Source organism: Mesoplodon densirostris, chromosome 6 (genome assembly GCF_025265405.1).
Source record: "Mesoplodon densirostris isolate mMesDen1 chromosome 6, mMesDen1 primary haplotype, whole genome shotgun sequence".
Classification (NCBI taxonomy): Eukaryota; Metazoa; Chordata; class Mammalia; order Artiodactyla; family Ziphiidae; genus Mesoplodon; species Mesoplodon densirostris.
The window spans coordinates 131,122,015-131,143,130 of record NC_082666.1 but is presented as its reverse complement, the minus strand read 5'-3'; the positions used below and the strand labels follow the sequence as shown (position 1 = coordinate 131,143,130).

At 40.3% G+C, this 21,116-nt stretch overlaps 1 protein-coding gene across 1 annotated transcript in view; it reads left to right on the top strand.

Moving 5' to 3' along the window:
• Positions 1–7,751: 7,751 nt before the first annotated feature.
• Positions 7,752–21,116, top strand: part of GALNTL6 (polypeptide N-acetylgalactosaminyltransferase like 6) — a 1,098,474-nt gene continuing 1,085,109 nt past the window's right edge. Inside the window, exon 1 of the mRNA XM_060101558.1 lies at positions 7,752–7,889. Coding sequence (XP_059957541.1) covers positions 7,752–7,889 — 138 coding nt within the window. The remainder of the gene's footprint in view (positions 7,890–21,116) is intronic.

Here is a 21,116-nt window from a genome sequence, read left to right as displayed (position 1 = left end):
AAGGAAGAAAATAATTTAAATTCTCATAAACTAGTGGTGTTTGGAATCTTTTCATTTTTCTTTCGGTAATTATTTTAAGATAAATATACTTGCAGAGCACAAACTTAAATACCTTCCTCCCTCTGGTCATTAAATGATTACTAATTACATTAATTAAAGCTTTATTATCAGATGTTCTGCAGACTCATCTTTCCTTGGGTCTAAACTGCTGCTTTGGGCTGCACTTGATTCTCCTACCTTTGCTACCTCCTCATGGAATCAGGAACTTTGACAACTGCTAAATCCAGTGATGGTTTTTGCAACTTCATCTTTTTTGGCTCATCAGTTCCATTTGGTGGAGAGGACCAGTGCCTCCTCTTGGAAACAGTTTCTTCATCTGGCTTTCTTGGTTTCTCTCAAACCAAACTGAGCACTATCTCTCAAGGTCTTTTGCTGGTTTCTCTTAATCTCCCCAAGCTTTTTATTGTTGGAGCACCTTTGTTCTATTATCTACCTGCATTCACTCTCTTGATAATCTCATAACATTTTATGGCCTTAAATACTCTCAGGTCTTCTAGATTTATGTGTACAACTTAGATTCCACACCCCTCTGCCCCAGTCAAGTTCCAAGTCTTGTATCCAAACATTTGTTCACCATTTCTGCCATTAGCCATGTCAGTTCATTAAGTCCAACCAAATACCTGGTCTTCTCCCTAGAGCCTGTTTCTCTCAGGGTCTTCCTATCTCAGTAAAAGATAGACCCAGTTCTGCTAGAGCTTATACCAATAACTTGGAGTTTCTTGGGCTCTCTTTTCCCCCCCACACTCTATGTTAGTTTCAATACCTATTCAGCACAGTTTTTTAGTGAGAATATTCCAAGTCTAAGTACTTTTCATCATCTCCGCTGCTCTTGTCCTGATACCAGACACCCCCTTTGGATTGCAGCAACTAGTCTGTTCCTCCTATCTACTGTATCATCTATTCCAGCAGCTAGGATGGTCTTGTTAAAAAGTGAGTCAGGGGCTTCCCTGGTGGCGCAGTGGTTGAGAGTTCGCCTGCTGATGCTGGGGACACGGGTTCGTGCCCCAGTCCGGGAAGATCCCATGTGCCGCGGAGCGGCTGGGCCCGTGAGCCATGGCCGCTGAGCCTACGCGTCCGGAGCCTGTGCTCCGCATTGGGAGAGGCCACAACAGTGAGAGGCCTGCGTACTGCAAAAAAAAAAAAAAAAAAAAAAAAGTGAGTCAGGTCATGTTAATCTCTACTCTAGACCCTTCCGTGACTTCCCACCTCAGACTAAAAGCCAACATTCTGCTATAGATTTAATTCTCTACACTAGATCGTAATATCCGCTCTGGTCCCCAATTCACTCCTCAAGCTCCATCCCCAAGATTCCATCCCCTCCCTTTCTGCAGGCCGTTCCAGGTGCACTGCCTTCCTTGCTGTTCGCAAACATCCCAGACAAGCTCCCACCAATGGGCTTGCTGTTCCCCTACCTGGAATTCCATCTCCTGTGATACCCAAAGTTCACATCCTTGCTTCTTTCAGTATTTGTCCAAATGTTACTCACTCAGCAGGGACTTTCCCATATGCTTTATTTGACACTGTATCTCACCCCACCTCCTGGCATTCCCAACTCCTCGGCCCTGCCTTACTTTTCTCCATGTCTTAATTTTTAATCATCAGCCTCTACACTTGACTTGCTTCTGCTGTCGATTGTCTGAAGGCAGAGATGTTTGTCATTTCAAGTATTCAGTATATGTCTGTTAATTGATATTAGTATACCTCGAAAGGTAATAATGTTTAAAAAAATTAAATTCATTTATTTCATATCCACAAATTTTGTGTCATAAAAAATTAACATATTCAATATATAATATGTGTATGACCTTCTTTATTTTCTCTTTCTCAGAAAAGAAAAAAACGTGGAACATGGCAAATATCGTTCAATGGCTCCTTAAGCATGTTTCACTGGCTTCACTTACATTAATTTTATCTTTTAAAAATTTTCATTGATGATATTTTGTCTTGAGCTATTATGAAAAATCTTTCCTTCAAATTTAATATTAACTTTATTTCCACTTGACTTCATCATTCCAAACATAATTTAGACTTTTCACTGAATAAATAGATGTTGTTCATTTATTCAGCACAAATATTTTAAAGACATAATATGGGTTAAATACTCTTTTTAAAAAGGCGCAAGGCACAAATATTGTGTACGAGAAGATAAAGGTCAAATCTAAGGTAGAAAACTGATATGTGACCTATATAAAATTATAATCACACAAACTAAAAATATAGTTACATTTATGTAACATGTAAAGTATAAAGGAATAGTTAATTATGTAATTTTACTTTCCACACAACCTTCTTTTTTACAGTCCCCTAAAAACATGAACAAAGCAGCTTCAAGGTTATAAAACTAGACGATCATTCCTTCCAAACTCTGTGTTTTTGTTTAGCTCCTTTAATCTTCCACAGAAGTAAAAGGATAAACGAGAGAGAGAGAGAGAGAGAGCAAGAGAGGAAGGAAGGAAGGAAGGAGGGAAGGAAGGAAGGAAGAGGGAAGGAAAGAAAGAACATTTTTTTGGTCAGGAAAACAAGGTAAATATGGTATACTGGTTAAGATCTTGGAATCTGGAGCAAAATACCTGGGTTTAAATCCCTGCCCTCCCACTTACCAGCACTTACTGGGCAAGATCCTTACCATCTTTTTGCCTTAGTTTTCTAAGCTATTAAGTAGAGACAATAATAGAACCTACAGAATAGAATAATTAATAAGATTAAATGACATAATACTTCAGAAATGCTGGTATAAATGTCTGCATTATAGTAAGTGCTAAATAAATATTTGGTAATTAAATGTGTAGGGAAAGAAAATATATTTGAGTAAAGGTATATTCTGTTGGCAGAGGAAGAAGTATATTTAGAGGTAAATTTGATGACTAAGACTTTAAATACTGTAAAGTAAAGAACTTGTGTAGTTTGAAAATATTTAGGCCCAGAAGAAATAACCTCCTTTTTCTTCTTCTTTTAGCATTGGTCACTTTTTAATTTGTACCACACTTAATTGCAAACACTTTTTAACTCCTTTTTGGTGCTGAAAACTCTGTGAGAATGTTCACCTCTATATCCTCTGCCCAACAGCACTTGAATATATATAGAAATTGACTAGGGTTTTTTGGTGAAGAATTTCAGTGATGATAGAGACTGGGAAATGTCGCATTTTATTATTTATCTTAACCCTTATTTCTCTTTATTGTGTAGTGGCAAACGCTGAAATTCCAGAAAAATAAATTGAAGAAGATTCCTGTAATATGTGTCTTAATATAATCACACAAAATGAATAGTATAATTTAAATTTACTTTGATTATAATTACTATTAAGTTAATCACTTTCCAGTTTTCACTGGAGGATCTTTTTTTTTTTTTACCGAAAAGCTGAGGTAACTTAGCCAAAGGTATACTAATAACAAAGTATCCTAATTGTTTATTGAGAGGGAAAAATTTCAATATTTTTATATTGCAGATATCATTATCGGATAAAATAACAGAATATTTCTCAATTTCTAGACACATTACCTTTATGCTCTAGAGTCTGTGCCTTCAGATAAAAGCTTGGAAAAACTCAGATCTAAATAAACACAAACCATATTAAGATCCTAGGTAAAACTAGGTATTAATTGTTTCACTGATAAATTTCAAAATAACCTCTTAAAAATGTAGATAATTACTATCGTAGGACCTTAAAATCAATTATTTTTAATCTTCTCTTACAACGTTATTATAACATGTTGTTATATTTATTAACAAATGCTTATTTGTGAATCTATAGTGTTCAGGTAAAAACACAAACAGAGATTGTTGATGACCTTTCTTTGGTTTATGAAACAAGAGACAATCACCAGGCTTATCGTTTTCAGATGTAAAGCGTTAAACTAATGAATGTGAAAAAAAAATTGTTAATATGGCAAAATCATGAGCAAATGTTTTTCTTTCAAGTTCAGTTACTACTGACCACCCCAAATGATCTTCAGCTGACAGTCAATGTCAAGTGCCAGGCACATGGGGGCGCCATCTAGGCCCAATGTTTTGACCTCATCAGCCCCCAGCCCCAGACCACATCTCATAAAGCAGAACCACCTAGCTGAGCCTATTCAAACGCATGGAATCTTGAGAGATAGTCAAATATTTCTTTTAAGTCACCAAATTTTAGAGCCGAGCTTAACTAAAGCAATAGCCTCCTGCCTTTTTCAAGGTAGGGCTTAAACCTGGCTCAAGAGAAAGTTAATGCAAACAGCTGAGCTTAGGCACTTCATTACAGTTGCCTTCATGTTACATTTTGAGACTGTAAGTTATTCAACGTCCCAGTTATTGCTTTATTGCTTTATTTTTTTTCCTCCATGTGTCCCCGTAGGTTTTAACACACTGCTAGGCACATGGTACTCTGATAACCTGAGGTTGCCAGTGAGTCATAACAGAATGGAGGAGCAAATGGGGGTAAAAAGGGGGTCTCTGGATATAAGACAAATTTTAAAGATAGAAGGATTTTGATTAAATCAATATTAATAACGAATTTTAAAAGAACATGGCTGTTTTATATATATATATATTTATATTTATATTGGTATTTAATCTGGATTAGCTGAACAAAGGAATTAGCGGTCACTTAGAGGGGTTTTTTTTGTTTGTAAAACCTAAAGTATCAATTTTAGTTAGAAGCCTTGTCATCTGTTAGAAATTTACATGTGGAATTGTGTAAGAGGTAATAACTAACTCACTAAACAAATAAATAAAATGCGGAGTGGGGGAATGATTGTCTAGAGCTACACTGTAAAAGCAGGGGTGAACATAATAATTTTCTGCTTCCAGTCTCTGCCATGTGTTCTGCACGTACTTCATGTGGGAAGTAACAGTCATACCCATTCACTGTAAGTAACCATGTTCTGGGAGTGGGTACTGTTTGCAGGACTCTTTACTAGTGTAACAATAATGAAGCACAATTCAAGTCAGAATCCTGGATTTAGCAACCAGAATGATATGTCTATTTGTCTGTTTGTGATCAGGACTTGTTTTTTTGTTTGTATGCTTGTTTTGTTTTGGTATAAAGAAACTGATATTATTTAAAATGTGAGGGATTTTTAATTTTCTAAGTCCAAGGGCATTTTTGAGTTCTTTAACTTTTTAATTGTTAATAACTCTATCTACAAGACAGAAAATATCCAATATACTTAATTAGTCCTCCAAAAGCTTTTCCTTCAGGACCCATCATCCCAGCAAACCTCTCCCTGCTATGTTGCTTCCCAGAATTCATAGTTCCATGCTTCAGAATTGCACTTGCTAAAAGAGAAAAAGGAGGTTAGAAAATGCAGGGTATAAAAGGGAGTGTGTGTGTGTGTGTGTGTGTGTCGTGGTGAAGAATTAAATCCCTTGCTCTCCAGATTCCAAAGTGGCACTTGTGTAAAATGAAAATGTAACTGTTCTTTACGTAAATGACATATTCAGACATATTTATTAAATGTGTTTATAAAGTCTTTTGAAATGCAAGTAAGTCACGGAAACAGATTTGCAGCACAAAGCTTTATTCATCCAGTCAATAGGCACCGTTCAGATACACTTTAAAATTATAACGTGAGGAGCTGAAAGCATAACTTTACACTCACACACATCTACGTCTTTATCAAGTGAGACAGGAGAGAGAAGTGGGAGGGGGGAGGAGATGCAGGAAAGGAGAGGGAGAAAATACCGTTCTGGACCCACCTTCTCATCCCCCCCCCCAAGCATGTGGGCATCACATCTAGTTGTAACAAAGAGATGACCGTGGCGTTTGCTTTCGGTTCCAAACAGGCGGACACAGCGCGCGCTGCGTGCGTGTCTGTCGTCTCCTCCAGGTCCCCCTTCCGCCCGGTGTTGGGAGCCCGGGAGTCCCCCTGCTCCGTGCCAGGCCCGTAGGTCCCTTGGAGACGCGGCCACAGGTTCGTGCGTGTGCGGTCGGGGGCGGTGGTCCATCCCGATGCTGGGGAGAGGATGGAGGCCCTCCTGCCCGAGACAGAGCTCGACCCCGACTCGGCCCGCGGACCGTGGCAGGGGTGTGCGAGGTCAGAGGGACAGGCAGCCCCGCGGCGACCAGGAGCGCGGCGTGCGGTCGCGCGGACGGGGTGGCACCGCCGATCTCACCCGGCCCGGGCGCTTGCAGACCCAGGTAAGCCGCCCGGGCTCCACGGTGTCGCTCCGTAAGCCGCTGCCCGAGAGAGCCCGAGCCTCCGACCGGCCTCGCGTCGCGGTCCGAGTCTTCCTCCCGGTTCAACGCGCACCTGGCCGGGTGGCCGGGGAGCCCCCGGGCGGGACCGCCGGGCTCGGTTCGCCTCCGAGCCCGCCGGCACCGTAGAGGAGCCCGCGGAAACACCGCGAGCAGCCGCCCCCCTGTCCCCCTGCGTCTCGGGCCTGGCGCCTTCGGGGTGAGGTGAGCGGGGACGCCGGCCTCCCCGCGGGTCCGAGGTCGCGCGAACGGCCCCGGCGGAGACAGGAGGTCGCGTAGACGAGAGGCTGCAGTCCCGGTCCCGCGGCGGCGTCGCTGTCCTCCGCTTCCCGGCGTCACGGCGGGCTTATATAGGAGCTGGCAGCGGGGGACTGCCCTCCCCCCGCGGCCCGGGCTCCCGCACGTGGCCGGCACAGCCTCGTCCCCGCGCAGGCAGGCGACCAGGCTACGGCGCCGGGAGCAGCGCGCGCCCCTGCCTCCTCGCCCTCCGCGCGCGCGCGCCCCGCGAGCCCGCTCAGCTCGGGCGCCACCCTCCCTCCCCGGCGTGGGGAGCGTGAGAGCATCGCCCTCCAGGTGCGGCGATGATCCTCGGAGCACGTTCCGTCGCCGGGAGAGGATGGTCACGGGAGCGCCGGGGCGTGAGAGCGTCGCCGAGGAGCGGCAGCGATTGATGGGCAGGGCGCTCACTTGGCGGAGGACAGCAGCCCGGGCGCCGGGCGAGCACGGACGGCGCGGCGCCGCCGCCTCCCGGCCGGACTCCACGGACCTCCGGAGCCTCCCGCCCCCGGGCGCCCGGGGCGCCGAGCCGCTGCCCGGGGACGAGGGTGGTCGGCACCGTGCGTGAGCGCCCGGGAGTTCGCGGACCTCGCTCCAAACAGCACTTCTGCCCCGGACCCCACTTCCCCGCCCGGACCCCCGGGAGCCCGCCAGCGCTCTGGCCGCGGAGGGGCTTGAACTTGAGTTCAGGTGGGTTAATCCCAGGGGGAGCGCAGGAGGAGACGTCCAGGGAAGTCGGGAAAGGGGATGTTCCGTGTCAAGAGCGGACCCTTCTCTTCCTGCCACTTGCTCGGGCTGAGCCGCTTCCCACGCAGAGCTCCTGCTCACCCGCGCCTCGCCAGCCCAGCCCTCCAAACCCCCGTTTTCTTCAGTATCCGGCATGCTATTGACCTTTTCATAACTTATGATTAGTCTCTGAAACGATCATATTTACTCCGTTGCTCTTTTAATGGGAGGTCGATAGGCTGAATGATTTCCCCAGTCAAGTCATTTACTTCTGAGCCAATAGATGATGCCTTCGTCATAGTTTTCTGGGGGGAAAGTAACTCTGCGTTGCTTCTGCAGACGCCCAACTCCGTCTGATTCGTGCACCTTGGTGCTGAGCACACAGCAAAAGTTTTAAGCTTCTCCTCAGTTTCTGGTGCTTCTCAGGGGAGTGGAAAGGACTTTGGCTTTAAACACAAGAGGCGGTCAGGGAACCATCTCCTTTAACTTTTCTTCTCTGTGATCATTTGCGATGAAGAGGAAACAGAAGAGGTTTCTGCAGATGACTTTGTTATTCATGGTGGCTGTAATTTTCCTGCCCAGTATCGGTCTCTGGTCTCTGTACAAGGATAAGCACCTGGTGAAATCGACGGAGCCCGGAGAGCAGCAGGTAAGTGCCGCGCTCACCTGGGAAAGATCCCAGGAGGCTGGGGAGGCTGGGGAGTTTGCAGCCGCGGCCACGGCTAGCAGGTGTGCGGCATCCTTGGGTTCGCTCCCAAGTCTTTGCAGAGCTGATGTTACAGGACTCTAGACACTTTGGGGTTTAAGCAAGTAGCCGTTTTAAGGTCGCGATCAATGGCATGGGAGAAATGCCAAATAAACTAGAAAAGAAGGATGAGAGGCCAAGAGGAAGACATAACCTCTCACCGTTGATCTTTAGGTTGATTTTTGGCTTGAGGTGCATGAAAGGTAGCTAACTGTGCTTATTTGTGTGATGTGGGAGAGGGCTTGGTACAGGTTCAGTCTCAGGGAATTGTGTTTGCTTCTCACGGAGTTTGTGTGTCTGTATTAAAGTGAATTGGGCCAGTTAAATCGTGAAACTTGTGAAGGGGTTCTCAAAAACCAAGTTACAGTTTTCTATATTTTTGGTTGTAATTTTTGCTTAGGAACAGCTTTTTGCCCTGTGGAAACGTAAAGTCTCTTTCTCCTTCGCTGTTGCTAAGGTGCGGTGGGGAGGTCTTCAGGCAGTTCCTAAGGAGGTCGTTCCGTTTCGCAGTCTGGCAATAAGTTTGTTGCTAAACGCTTACCTTCATGTCCATAACACCACGTAGTGGATACACACACACACACACACACACACACACACACACAATATGCAGTCCCGTAGTGCGTGCGTCGCTCATCATATCTTAACATGGATCAAAATAACTATCATTCTTAACAATAAAGCAAAATATCCTTCACAAAATGTTGATGAGATCAATATTGTTGAATTCCTTGTTTACTAATAAACTAGCTTCTGCGATTAAACTTTTAACAACAGAGTGAAGCCTTCTTCATGATATGGATGTAACACTTCTTCAGCTGGTCCTGTGCATCACCTCGGAATATTAATGTTCTTAATTTCAAGGGTCATCGCCCAGGTACACTATGTACCTTCCGCACACAGAAGGCGTTTAGGTAGCCCAGTTGTGGACAACAGGAATATTTATTTATGGCAATTAAATATTCGTTCTTATACTTAATAAAGTGGAATTTCTTTTTACACAGTGAGTGGTTAGTTGTAAAATACATGGAAATAGTCTGCTTTTTCATTATGACAAGTAGTCCTTACCAGTCTCTAAACTTTAAAGATAAATAGTTGCTTATGGGCTTTGGTGGATTGGAATTCTGAGGGAAAGCGCTGACATGCTTTCATTTCCTTGTTGACTTCTGTCATCCTTTCTAATAGGGGTATAACTTTGAAGTATATTCTGTCATTCCAATAAAAAAAGAAGGTGGATACTTTGGATGTGAAACTTTTTTTCCCTATATAGATCATTTATTTCTCCAACCCTTAAGAGAAAGTGAGATTTTGTTAACATTAGTAGTTAATTATTAAAATTACTACTATTAAGATTTCCATTCCAATATTGATAAAATGACAAAAACAAAATGATTTTTCCTTGAATTTTGCTAATTCAATTAACAGTGGCCATCTGAATTATTGCTGGGATAGCTAACATAAAACACTAATTAATCTTATTAATGAGATATTTACAACTTTCCCACCAGCTCTATTGATTTTGACCCTTAATGAGAAATCTGTTTGTTCAATGGCATAAAAAAAATAAAGTATGGCAAACCAACTCTCTGGCTTGTTATTATAATCTCTAAAACAGTTTTCTTGTTTCTGGTTCTTTTGTGGTGCAAATGATATTTAATATCAGGTGAAAAATTAGTGGGTGTGAAAGGAATGGAGCAGCAAGAGAAGGGGCTGTTTCTCAAAGTTTCATACCTTGTAGAGTAAATAACTGAGATTGATGGGGGTCTTGTGGCATTCCAGCTTGAGGGTCCTAGGTAGCAGTTTTAAAACCAAAAATAAACAAAAGGCAGTATGTGCTGTAAAATGAATGTTAGTTGCATACTTGAGTATTTTTTAGCCTAAATAATGATTTTAAAACTAATACTTTCTTACATATACAAAATAAAGTTGAAAAGGTAGAAATCACTTACTGAAAGATAGACTTCATTGTAAAACAGGAAAATATAAGATTTCATTGGTTTTATTCTATCATTAAATCTAATTGGAAAGAAAATTAGAAAATTAGGATATGTTGACATTATTATACAGGTATTGGATAGTAAGTTAAGTTATATATATATATCTGCATATATATGTGGGTGTGTGTGTATATATATATATATATGTATATATGCACTTGACCAAGTAAAAAGTGACTTGCAATGAGGAATTCAGCATGCTTAATATTGTGATGTAGTATTTTGCTAATGTATCTACATTTCAAAGTTAGTAAGTCAGCTAAATACATACGTTTTCAATTGAAGCATATAACTTGACTATCGGGTAATGTGTTATTTAAATTTCGTACTTTTCTTTTAAAAAGACATTTTCATGGTTAATTGCTAACTGTTCTTCAAAAGCCATCTTTTACTATATATTATCACCAAGTTGTAAAATGCTATGGGAAGGGATAACATGCTTATCATTGGCAGTGGTCAGCACTGAAGGAGTCCAAACCAGTCACGTGCTGGAGGAAGAGTCTGGTTTTGCAGCCATTCTGTGGGACAGGGCAGTCCTGGTTCTAAGTGTGGTCCCAGGAGTGGGAAACCTTCACTGTTTTAAACAGTTTAATGTACAGTGGCTTGCAGGAAAATACTTCATGGAAATTCAACACAATGGAATGGCTGATACTTTAAAAATCCTCTTCACTTGTATCTTATCAGAGCACATCACTAACAGTTTGTGTGTCTGCTACTCAGTATAAATGGTTTTAGTATATTCTGAGATAAATTAAAGGGAGGTAAAAGAGAAAACAAACATGGATAGACACTGTGTGTGTTAATTGTCATGATGTTTAGTATTTCACACATATTTTCTCAGGTCTTCTGTACTATTACAAGTTAATCATTTGTATTTCTAGTACTTTCCCACTAAAAGTAATATGTGTAATAATTCCCATGATATTAAAATATTTGCCCCATCTATGATGCAGGAAAAATATGAAATAAAAACCCCTAAATTCTTCACCTAAAAGGCTTGTTTTTTCCCCCTCACACAACCAATGAGGAGCAAAAAAAGTTATAATAATGGAATAATTAAGAGGCTAATTTTATGGTTTGGACTCTGCACAATTGGAATCAAGTTTGCAGAAATAAATATTAAGCTCTTAAGGATTTTAAGATTTCTGTGAAAAGTTTATAAAAATTATGATTTTATAAAATACTTTAGAGTTCCTGTTTAGATGTTATTAAATGATCAATCATAATTGTCATGTTATTTTCAGTCGAGTTATATTTGTTGCTTTTTGGTTGTTATTGGGATGATTTAGGTATCTCCTTTATGTGTTTTAGAAATATATACATGTATTAAAAATAATCTGTTGATAATGAATTTGATATTTAGCTGAAATGGTTACTGTAGAGTTATTGTATAGTAATTCCTAATTTCATTCTTTTAGACTTTGAATTGCTGCTCTTCCCTGGTTTCAGCTGCAATTGAATTGAAGTTACATATTTAGATCTTAATTAAGCTGTGCCCTAGGATGATAGTTAGAGCAAAGCAATATTTTAGAGCAAAACTACTGCATCCAGCATTATTATACCTCTCTTTGTAATCATTTATGCAAGTACAGGTAAATAAAAAGGACCCCAAAACACAATCTTTTCTTAAATACATTAAAGAGATTATTTTTTAAAAGCAGCTGTCAAGTAGTTTAGCAACTAAGTTGAGATGCAACTCAATTCTCAATACGAGTGCAAGAATAATAATTCAAGAATATTCAGAATATGAAGAGGGTTTTGCAATTTTTGAAATAAAAACAAGGATCGAAATCCCAGAACTTTAAATCACATGTTTTCAGAATTGTTCAGAATGATTTTAGAAGCTTATGTTTGGCTTGGATTTTTGACCATATGAAATAAAGCAAAAAATACTAGACACTCAAGTCACTTTTAAATTGTAGAACTTTCTTATTTCTTTGTACTTCAGAATTTCTATTTATAAAACAGGGCTAATCAAGCTTGCATGGTAAGTCTTGAGATCACATCTTGGCTGTGGAAAATATTGTGGTGTAATATTTTGCTTTTAATCAGATCCACAAGTAAACTGTACTTGACAGATGTGGGGCTTAACCTCCATTATTTAAAAAAACAAAACAAAACTTTCCTGAGGCTCCTCAGCATCTTTGTCCAACTTTTCCAGCATCAATCAGCACCACACTTGTGAGGGGGAGGATTCATCTTTCTGGCAAGAACTGTTTTCTGTGGCATTTTACACTTATCTCGTGATGTGAAGATGTCAGGTATTTGGAGCCGAGTGTATGCAAATCTTGTCATGCTTTTCTTTGTCACCCTGACCATAAAGCTGCAAGAGTGTCTGTGTTTCTTCTCCAGCAAACGTCTTAGATATTGGAAGAGCTAAAATCAGGAGAAGAAGAAGAAAAAAAAAAAGTAAGGTTTTCACTCCTCCTGCACTCAGGGTGGTGGTACATTGTCAGCACACTAGGTGTGAAGTGATGCTTTGGTTTGAGCCATACTGGTCTTAATTAGCTAAGATATAGATTTTAAATTAGGGTGCTGGAGGACCTTTTCTTGAATTTAGGGAAAATCCATCCTGACGCACTCCAGGATTGCAACACACAGACCCCCATTCCAAGTGCCTTAATTATTGGCTGTGACCTAGTGGGTCTGGACATGATTAGTTCACCAGCTTGCCCCGTGGGAGACAGCATGGAACAGTATCTTATGTTCACAGTCTGTTAAAAAAATGAGATAGTTGTTTGTTTTTTTTTTTCCTCTGTTCATTTCTGAACAAGCTGTGCTGAATCAATTAACCTCCTTTACATTTTATTTTTCTATAAGAGAAACCAAATCAAGGGTGGAATGTATAGGCAGAAGGGTGAGAAAGTTTGTTGTTTTAGTGTGTAGAGAAGATAATTGAGTTTTGTGTGTGGAAGTTTTGTCAGGAGTCACCATGACAACCTGTAAGGAAGTTTGCAATGGCATCTCTCCTTGGAATACTTTATACAAATGAAAGTCAGCTAAGGTGCACCCAGGATAATCTGAAAGAGGGGAAAAGAGTTCAAATAACTCTTGGTGTAAGTGGCGTGTGTCCTCAGGTCAGGAGGTGTTTGGTCCAGCAGCCTCTCATTCTCATTTGCTTGGCTTGCTTATGATGAGGCGACACGTCAGATTCTTAAAACCACCAGACGCGACCACGTTATTCTTCTCCTTCCTTCATTTTTACATGTGTGTTTACAAAAGTGCTGTTACAGAGTCAAAGGTGCAAATGTGCAAAGAAATAGGATGTTCTGGAGACCATAACAAAGGTGAAGACAGACTCTCATAAATGAGGTACTTAGTCTCTTAGGACCTCTGTCCATCACCCCACAGAGCTAACTATTCCTGAATTAGCTCAAAATTTAGTGGTGATGCTGGAATAGACACCGAAAAAGAACAAATAAGACACATTCGTGCCTCTGAGAAAATGTATTTAGACAGGCACGAAAATATCTATACTGGTTTTATTTAGAGTTGAAAAGAAGGGGCAAGGCACCCAGAAATGTCAAGAAACATTTGGTGAGGAACCCCACCGTCCCCAACTAATATGTTAATGTCTGTTACTACCAGACTCCAACATGGTGGCCAGAAAGAGGGTGAAGAAATAAAGATATACCTAGGGTTTAAGGTAAATCACATCAACGTTTTCTTCTCCTTTTCTACTTCCAGTTTAGTGGGAAAAAGTATGGGCCAGATTGGCAGCATTCTCCAATTAAATGTATTCATTTCACATACTTATTTAGCAACACACATATACATGTACATGCATCCACACACATGGTCTCACTTATGAAGAAAAAATAAATCCACCCAACTGTTTCACTTTCTACAATTTTTTCTGTACTTTTGTAACTTCTTGCTTTTTGAGTTGCTTTGACTCTGCAACAAAACTGTTCATCCGCTGAGTTTGAAGCTCATTTAAATGTTATTAATTTAATTCTAGGAAAGTATGGAGAGAGAGAAAGACAAGTGCATGTGTCTCTAGAAGTGTGAAAATCACAATAAGGATTTAGCCTGTGAGAGGTGCACAGATTATAAATAGTGCAATTTATTGTTATCCAGTAATATTATCAAGGAAGTTGTGGCTGCCAGAGGCCGTGGTGGTGGCTGCCAGAGGCCGTGGTGGTGGCTGCCAGAGGCCGTGGTGTTGGCTACCAGAGGCCGTGGTGGTGGCTACCATCTCTCTGTTACAGGGAATGGTGTGCCTCAGTGAGAACAGAAGAGGTTCATTTCGAATTTACTTAAAGTTCTCAAACCCTCAATGGAATGTTACTTCAGTCCTTGAAGTCTAGAAAGCCACAGTCAGGAGATTTTATTGTCAGTCATTTTGATCTTTTTTATTATACAGTAAGTTCCCTACATATGAACCTTCAAGTTCAAACTTTCAAAGATACGAACGTGCACTTGCATGTCCAGTCACGTGAGTTAGCCCATGTGTTTGGCGTACATTGTCACGTGCGTGCATCCTGTACAAGTGGTTGTGCTTTTGTGTACTTTACCTTACAGGACTGTATAGAGTGCAGTAGTACAGCATCTTTATTTCCTGCCTGTTCCCTCGATGCCAGCCCCTGTGTGCCAGCTCTTGTACTGGACTACTGTACTTTTCAAGGTACCGTACTGTAAGATTAAAAATTTTTTATTTTTTGCTTGTTTTTTAAGTATTATTTGTGTGAAAAGTATTATAAACCTATTACAGTACAGTACTATATAGCCGATTGTACTAGTTGGGTACCTAGGCTAACTTTGTTGTACCTACGAACAAATTGGACTTTACGAACACACTCTCGGAGCGGAACTTGTTTGTATGTAGGGGACTTATTGTAATAAAAGGACCAAATTGTCAGGACTCCCACTAAGGTTTGAGTGAGTTTTTTTTTTTTTCTTTTTCCTTAAATGTGGTATGTCTCCCCAGCAAGAGAATCCACTTGAACTTAATTTGAGGAAAAATAGCAGAATTTTCATATTGTTTCGTTCTCCTTTAGTAATTAGGCTGGTTCCAGCACGTAGCACTTTGGGACATTTAGCGAGTCATGGGTCTTCCTCTGGTCAGTTTTCTCTAAGTCAGATGGAGCTGATGATACCCTTCTTGTGTTGTTATTTATGGTGAGGGTTAAATGCTTAGTATCTTGAACAGCACATAATAAGGGTTAATGAATATAGATCATAGTTATACATAGTATAAGCATTTATAAGCAATCATTGCCTTTAGCAAGGTAATTAGTGTTTGCTTAATAAATATTTACAGATGGTTTCTCTTTGCAAGGCAATGTCAAGACAGCACAGCAGAGCAGTGAATGTGGTACAGGACTTGCCATGGGATGTTAAATCTGGCGGAGAGGACTGTTGAAGAAACAAATAAATAAGGTCTAGAAAGTAAAAGGGCTTTTTTTTTCCCCCATATTTTTTTGGTCCAGTATTTAAGGGCAAGTTGTTAATTTTATTTTACATATAATCATTTATTGCAAAAAAACTGATTTTTTGGGTATATTGAATATTTTTCTAAAATTGAGGCTTTTAATAAAAGAGGAAAACCACAGTGATATTTCTTTGTAGGGACCACCCTGACTTGCTATAACAAATAAAGTCCATGGCTCACATATAGGCATTTTTTTCCCCTACATTAATTGCAAGTCAGAGTCTGAGAACTTAAACTTTTGTTGTTTAAGTCTTGGTTATCAGAGGCACTGAATAATTCTGAAGACAGAAATTAAAAAGCTGAGTGGAAACGATTGTTAACTACTTCAGTAACTAAGAAGCTCTTTATAGGGTAACTGTTTCCTTCTGTAGAGTTAGGGGGATGCAGAAAAAGCATACGGTGTTGTACCCATTCTTAATTTTCTCACTAGTGAATTAGAGAGATACAATTGATATTCATGAAACAAAGAAACAAGCAGTACACAGGAGCATTTTCTCTGTGTGTGTGCTGGGCTTTTAGAAAAGGAAAAGAATGGTCTGAACTCCTGCAGGCCTTCACCCCTACAGGGTTGAGCCCTGTCTTGTTATGAAAATTAGGGTTGGGGTTAGGCTGAGGGAAAGTCAGATACTTCAAGTTCTTATGCTGGTCTCACCACTTTGCAAAATCCATCCTCTTGGGCAAGACATTTTACATCTTTGAACCACAGTTTCTCATATGCTGACACAGATAGAACCTCCTAAAGGGTAGCAGAGGGAACAAATTGGATTAATATATGCAAATTGGTACATAATAAATACTCAGTTGAGAGAAGCTTAGCAAATAGTATTACTACCATTTTTTCAGTTTTTAGAATATCCATAGAAGGTAGTAAATAAACTTAATATTGTGTACATCTAATAGAGATATAATAAAACTTATAAAGTATACCACTATTGATCTGCCTGTCCATTATTGATAAAATAGATGTTTATTTGGTATGTGCAGAATACAGTGTAGCCCCTGAGGCAAATGAGTGATGAAGAGAGAAATCTGTTTTCAGTGAGCTTACGATTTATTAGTTAAGAAAAGGCATGTACGACACCTATAATACAGGGGTGGATTAAATCATTTTTTAAGAAATAGATATTCTAATTATTTAGAGTTTAGAAGAGGTAGAGAAAACATGTTCTTGTGTGATATTTATATCGGGCCCTAAGTGTGTTCTGTACTGATTTAACCCTCCAGTGATTCATTGAGACAGGTGCTTCTATAGAGCCCCAATTCACAGTTAAGTAAGGTGCAAAGACAAAATTTGAGTCCATGCCCTCTGGGTCCATAAAAAGAGAAAATAATGATCTGAGTTAAGAGCTACATAGTTTATGGCAAGTAAGGACTCTGGAAAGGTCATCGGGTTTGGTGGTTACTTGTACTCTCGGGATGGGAGTTACACAGGGCAGTAGAGGACTAAGCAAAGTCGTGAAAGGTTAAATGGAAAGACGAATAAATAAGCGTTACTGGTGGGATTGACGCTGACATTGAAGGGCTGAACGTGGGGTCCTGGTGGACAGGAGACCATGGAAGCGAGAAGGAGGCTGGTGCATAGGGAGAGTGAGGAACGGGCTGCTGAGGAGGATGGGGGTGGTGCAGACAAGCAGGAGAGATGCAGAAAAGCTTGTCCTGCGCTAAATGGTAAATTCAGAGCCTGTGCTTTTAATAGCTTGAGAGCCTCTTGGCAGGGAGGTCTGAGAATTTCCCTATGCCGTTGTCTTACTAATTTGTAGAGGTAATTAAACATTTGTGAAATGTGCCGTAAAATGGGAAACTGTATATCATCTATCTATCTATCTATCTATCTATCTATCTATCTATCTATCTGATATACATATAATTTAAATTATATATGTATTCCTATAATAACAACTGAAGACTGTAATATTAAATGAGGATGCCAAAAACCATGCAGCCACCTGACCAATAAGACAACAGTGTACTTGTCAAAATAAATGTAGATAATGACCAGATACACAGAATAAAGGAAAAAAGCAAGGCATTAAGTTTATAATAGGGTAGATGGGATGGGGTGGAGGTATTTATTATAAGGATGAGGAGATAATAGTCTTCAGTTGCCGAGAATTTCAAAATAGTTTAGGAATAATAAAAGTAATAAAATGATGATGATAAAAGCAATAAGAGTAAAATAGTAAAAGATACTCTATTAATAATAAAGTTATATAACACTGAGTTCTTACCATGTGTAAGATACCATGTTAAGCTGTTCTTAACTCGTCACAACAAACATGAAATATGTAAAATTGCTATCCTATATTGTAAATGCAAAGTGATTTCTTAAAAATTTATCAAGATCATACAGTGTTTATTCTACCAATACAAAATGTTGGACTATGTATAATTTCCCATATAATGCAACTACATTGGAAATATCCTAGACCATAGCAACACAAGAAATTATATGTTAACTCAACTGTGAAAGGAAACGTGCACAGTAGTTAAGGGCACGGACGTTAGAGCCAGGCTGCCTAGTTTTAGTTCCAGTTCTGTTACTTGCTACCTGTTTGACCTTGAGCAAGTTATTTCTCTTCTCTGAGTCTTAGAGTTCCTGTTTCTAAAATGGGTATAAAAACATTTCTCACTTGATTGAGTTGATGTGAGGGTTAAATAAGTTAATATGCATAAAATGCTTGGAAAACTGGATTGCACATAGCAAGCTATTTTTTAAAATTTATTTTGTTTTTTTATTGAAGTTGATGTACAGTATTATGTACATTACAGCTGTACAATATAGTGATTCACAATTTTTAAAGTTTATGCTCCACTTGTAGTCGTTATAAAATATTGGTTATATTCCCCCTATTGTACAATATATCCTTGTAACTTATTTTATACATAATAGTTTGTACCTTGTACTCCCCTACCCCTATATTGCCCCTCCCCCCTTCCCTGTCCCCACTGGTAACCACTAGTTTGTTCTCTATATCTGTGAGTCTGCTGCTTTTTCATTATAATCACTAGTTTGTTGTACTTTTTTAGATTCCACATATAAGTGATATCATACAGTATTGGTCTTTCTTTGTCTGACTTATTTCACTTAGCATAATGCCCTCCAATTCCATCCATGTTGCTGCATATGACATTATTTCATTCTTTTTATGGCTTAGTAATATTCCATTGTGTATATGTACCACATCTTCTTTATCCACTCATCTGTCAATGGACACTTAAGTTGCTTCCATATCTTGGCTATTGTAAATAATGCTGCTATGACCATTGGGGTGCATTTCTCATTTTCAAATAGCAAGCTATTTTAAAGAGTTAGCTACTATTACATGTTAGAATCTAGAGAACTGAGGTTAGCTATTATTACCTGTTAGAATCTAGAGAACTGAAGTTGGATAAAAAGGAAAAGTACGTCCCTACACCATCTCTTTCATAGACCCATCATGAGGATATAAATATTTTTGCATTTAAAAAAAATTGAAGCGGGCCTCCCTGGTGGCGCAAGTGGTTGAGAGTCCGCCTGCCGATGCAGGGGATGCGGGTTCGTGCCCCGGTCTGGGAGGATCCCATGTGCCGCGGAGCGGCTGGGCCCGTGAGCCATGGCCGCTGGGCCTGCGCATCCGGAGCCTGTGCTCCGCAGCGGGGGAGGCCACAACAGTGAGAGGCCCACATACCGCAAAAAGAAAAAAAAAAAAAATTGAAGCACCTTTAACTTCTTTTTCTTTCCGTTTTTTACTCTCAGTAGCCCATACAGAAATAATACAGCTCTTACTTTGAAAGTTTTCCTAATTTGAACCAAGGTCTCATACAGCCCTACATGTCAGGAGCAAACTAGGTTTCAACAGGGAACTTAATTCTTCCTGCCATATCCATTGACACCAGTGCTCTTGTGAGGACCTTGCCCCCAGGTTTTTCGTGCCTTTCTCTCCACATGGTGTTGATTTCTCAGTAAGTATTCTGCCCTCAAGGGATAAAAAAATATTTTATAAAATGTATCATTCAATCAGCCTAAGCTTCCAAAGAGGATTATCTAAGAAGGTCTTCGCGGTTGAATATTTTATTATTTTACGTAACTGGAATTTAAAGGTTATTTTCTGGCTGCTTCCAACAATAATGTAGAATTGGAAAAACGAAGAGTGAGGCTGCTACAGACTAGAGCAGAATAGTCACTTGAGGAATGAAGTGTCGCCTTAATCCCTCTTCCAGTGCTTCAAGGAAGGAACTGCTTGGAAACACAGTAATTGCCAGCTGTATAAAACTGGGAGGTGAGGGGAAATAAAAATGCTCTAATTCCACAGTGGAGGGAATTTTATCATTTTCTAGTTTAGTTTAACAGAGGGTGTCAGATTAACAACTATGTAACAGGACTGTGTCTCTGCTTCACTTCCTTAGAAACTTTCCACTTTTCTTCCACGAGCTGAAGGAAATTACATGCTCTGCAAGATCCTCAGCATTTCTAGGTGGAGATCTTGAGTTCTAATATATGAAATATGGATGGAAAGATAAACACCGGGGGCACCAAGGGGATCTTATTCAAGAAAGAGTAGAAATACAAGCCAATCTCTCACCTTAGCCCCCACCTCTCCTTTGTCCGGCTCAGAGCCTTCTTACCTCCCCTTTTCCCTTCGAAGTTTTCCTTAAAGAAACATTTCATGCAGGGATTGATTTGATCAAGTCTCAGCCCTATGAATGGATGCAAGCCTTGAAACACTTTTAAAAAACACAAACACAAAAAACTTGAGTCTTTTGCATCATAAAAAAAGATTCTGTTGAGCCTAATTGCATTTCCAAGTTTTGAAATATGTGAGATGTGAGAAACATTTTTTTTAGCTCATAGCTTCTGCTGTTTGTTCTTTGTTGCTATTGTTTTGTTTGTAATACTGGCAGCTGCCACCGTCTTCCAAACTATGTAATCAGAAAGTAAATATTGCTTAGTTGTGTCACCCCAAGGGAAATGATCTTTTGTCAGTTAAAAGTACAAACTGGCACACTGAAGCCAAAACTACCAGGAGAGAGTCGCTCTCTGCCTTCCTGTTTAGCTTTCTTCCCTGTTTTCCAAAGCTGCTCCCCCCCGCCCCCCGCCTCCTCTTCTCTCCTAGATCCCCCAGGCCTCCACCTCTCTTATGCTCAGCAGACAGCCTGGCCTCATTCTTCACTGAAAGCATAGAATGTTCATATTGAGAGAAACAAGACTTCATGCCGTAAAATCAGAAAAAGTACCTGCATTATTTCCCAGGTGTCTACATGCCTCCTGTCACCGTGCAACATGCTTTAGGATAAATGTGGAACTTCTATCCAGATTATGGATCACAACTTTTTTTTTCTAGCAATTTCACGTATTGACTTTTTTCTTCTCATTCATTTGTTTTCAGCCTTTTCCTCTTTGATCCATCCTTCACATCAGTACTGCTCAGGTTTCTAAAATAAAGCAAAGGAAATATCCCTCAGGGCCACACAACCCTAGAGCTACTGCCCTATCTTTCTCCTTCTCTTTTATGTATTTATGTATTTATTTTTGGCTGTGCTGGGTCTTCCTTGCTGCGCGCGGGCTTTCTCTAGTTGTAGTGAGCAGGGGCTACTCTTTGTTGCGGTGCGCGGGCTTCTCACTGCAGTGGCTTCTCTTGTTGCGGAGCACGGGCTGTAGGTGCGTGGGCTTCAGTAGTTGTGGCATGTGGCCTCAGTATTTGTGGCTCTCAGGCTCTAGAG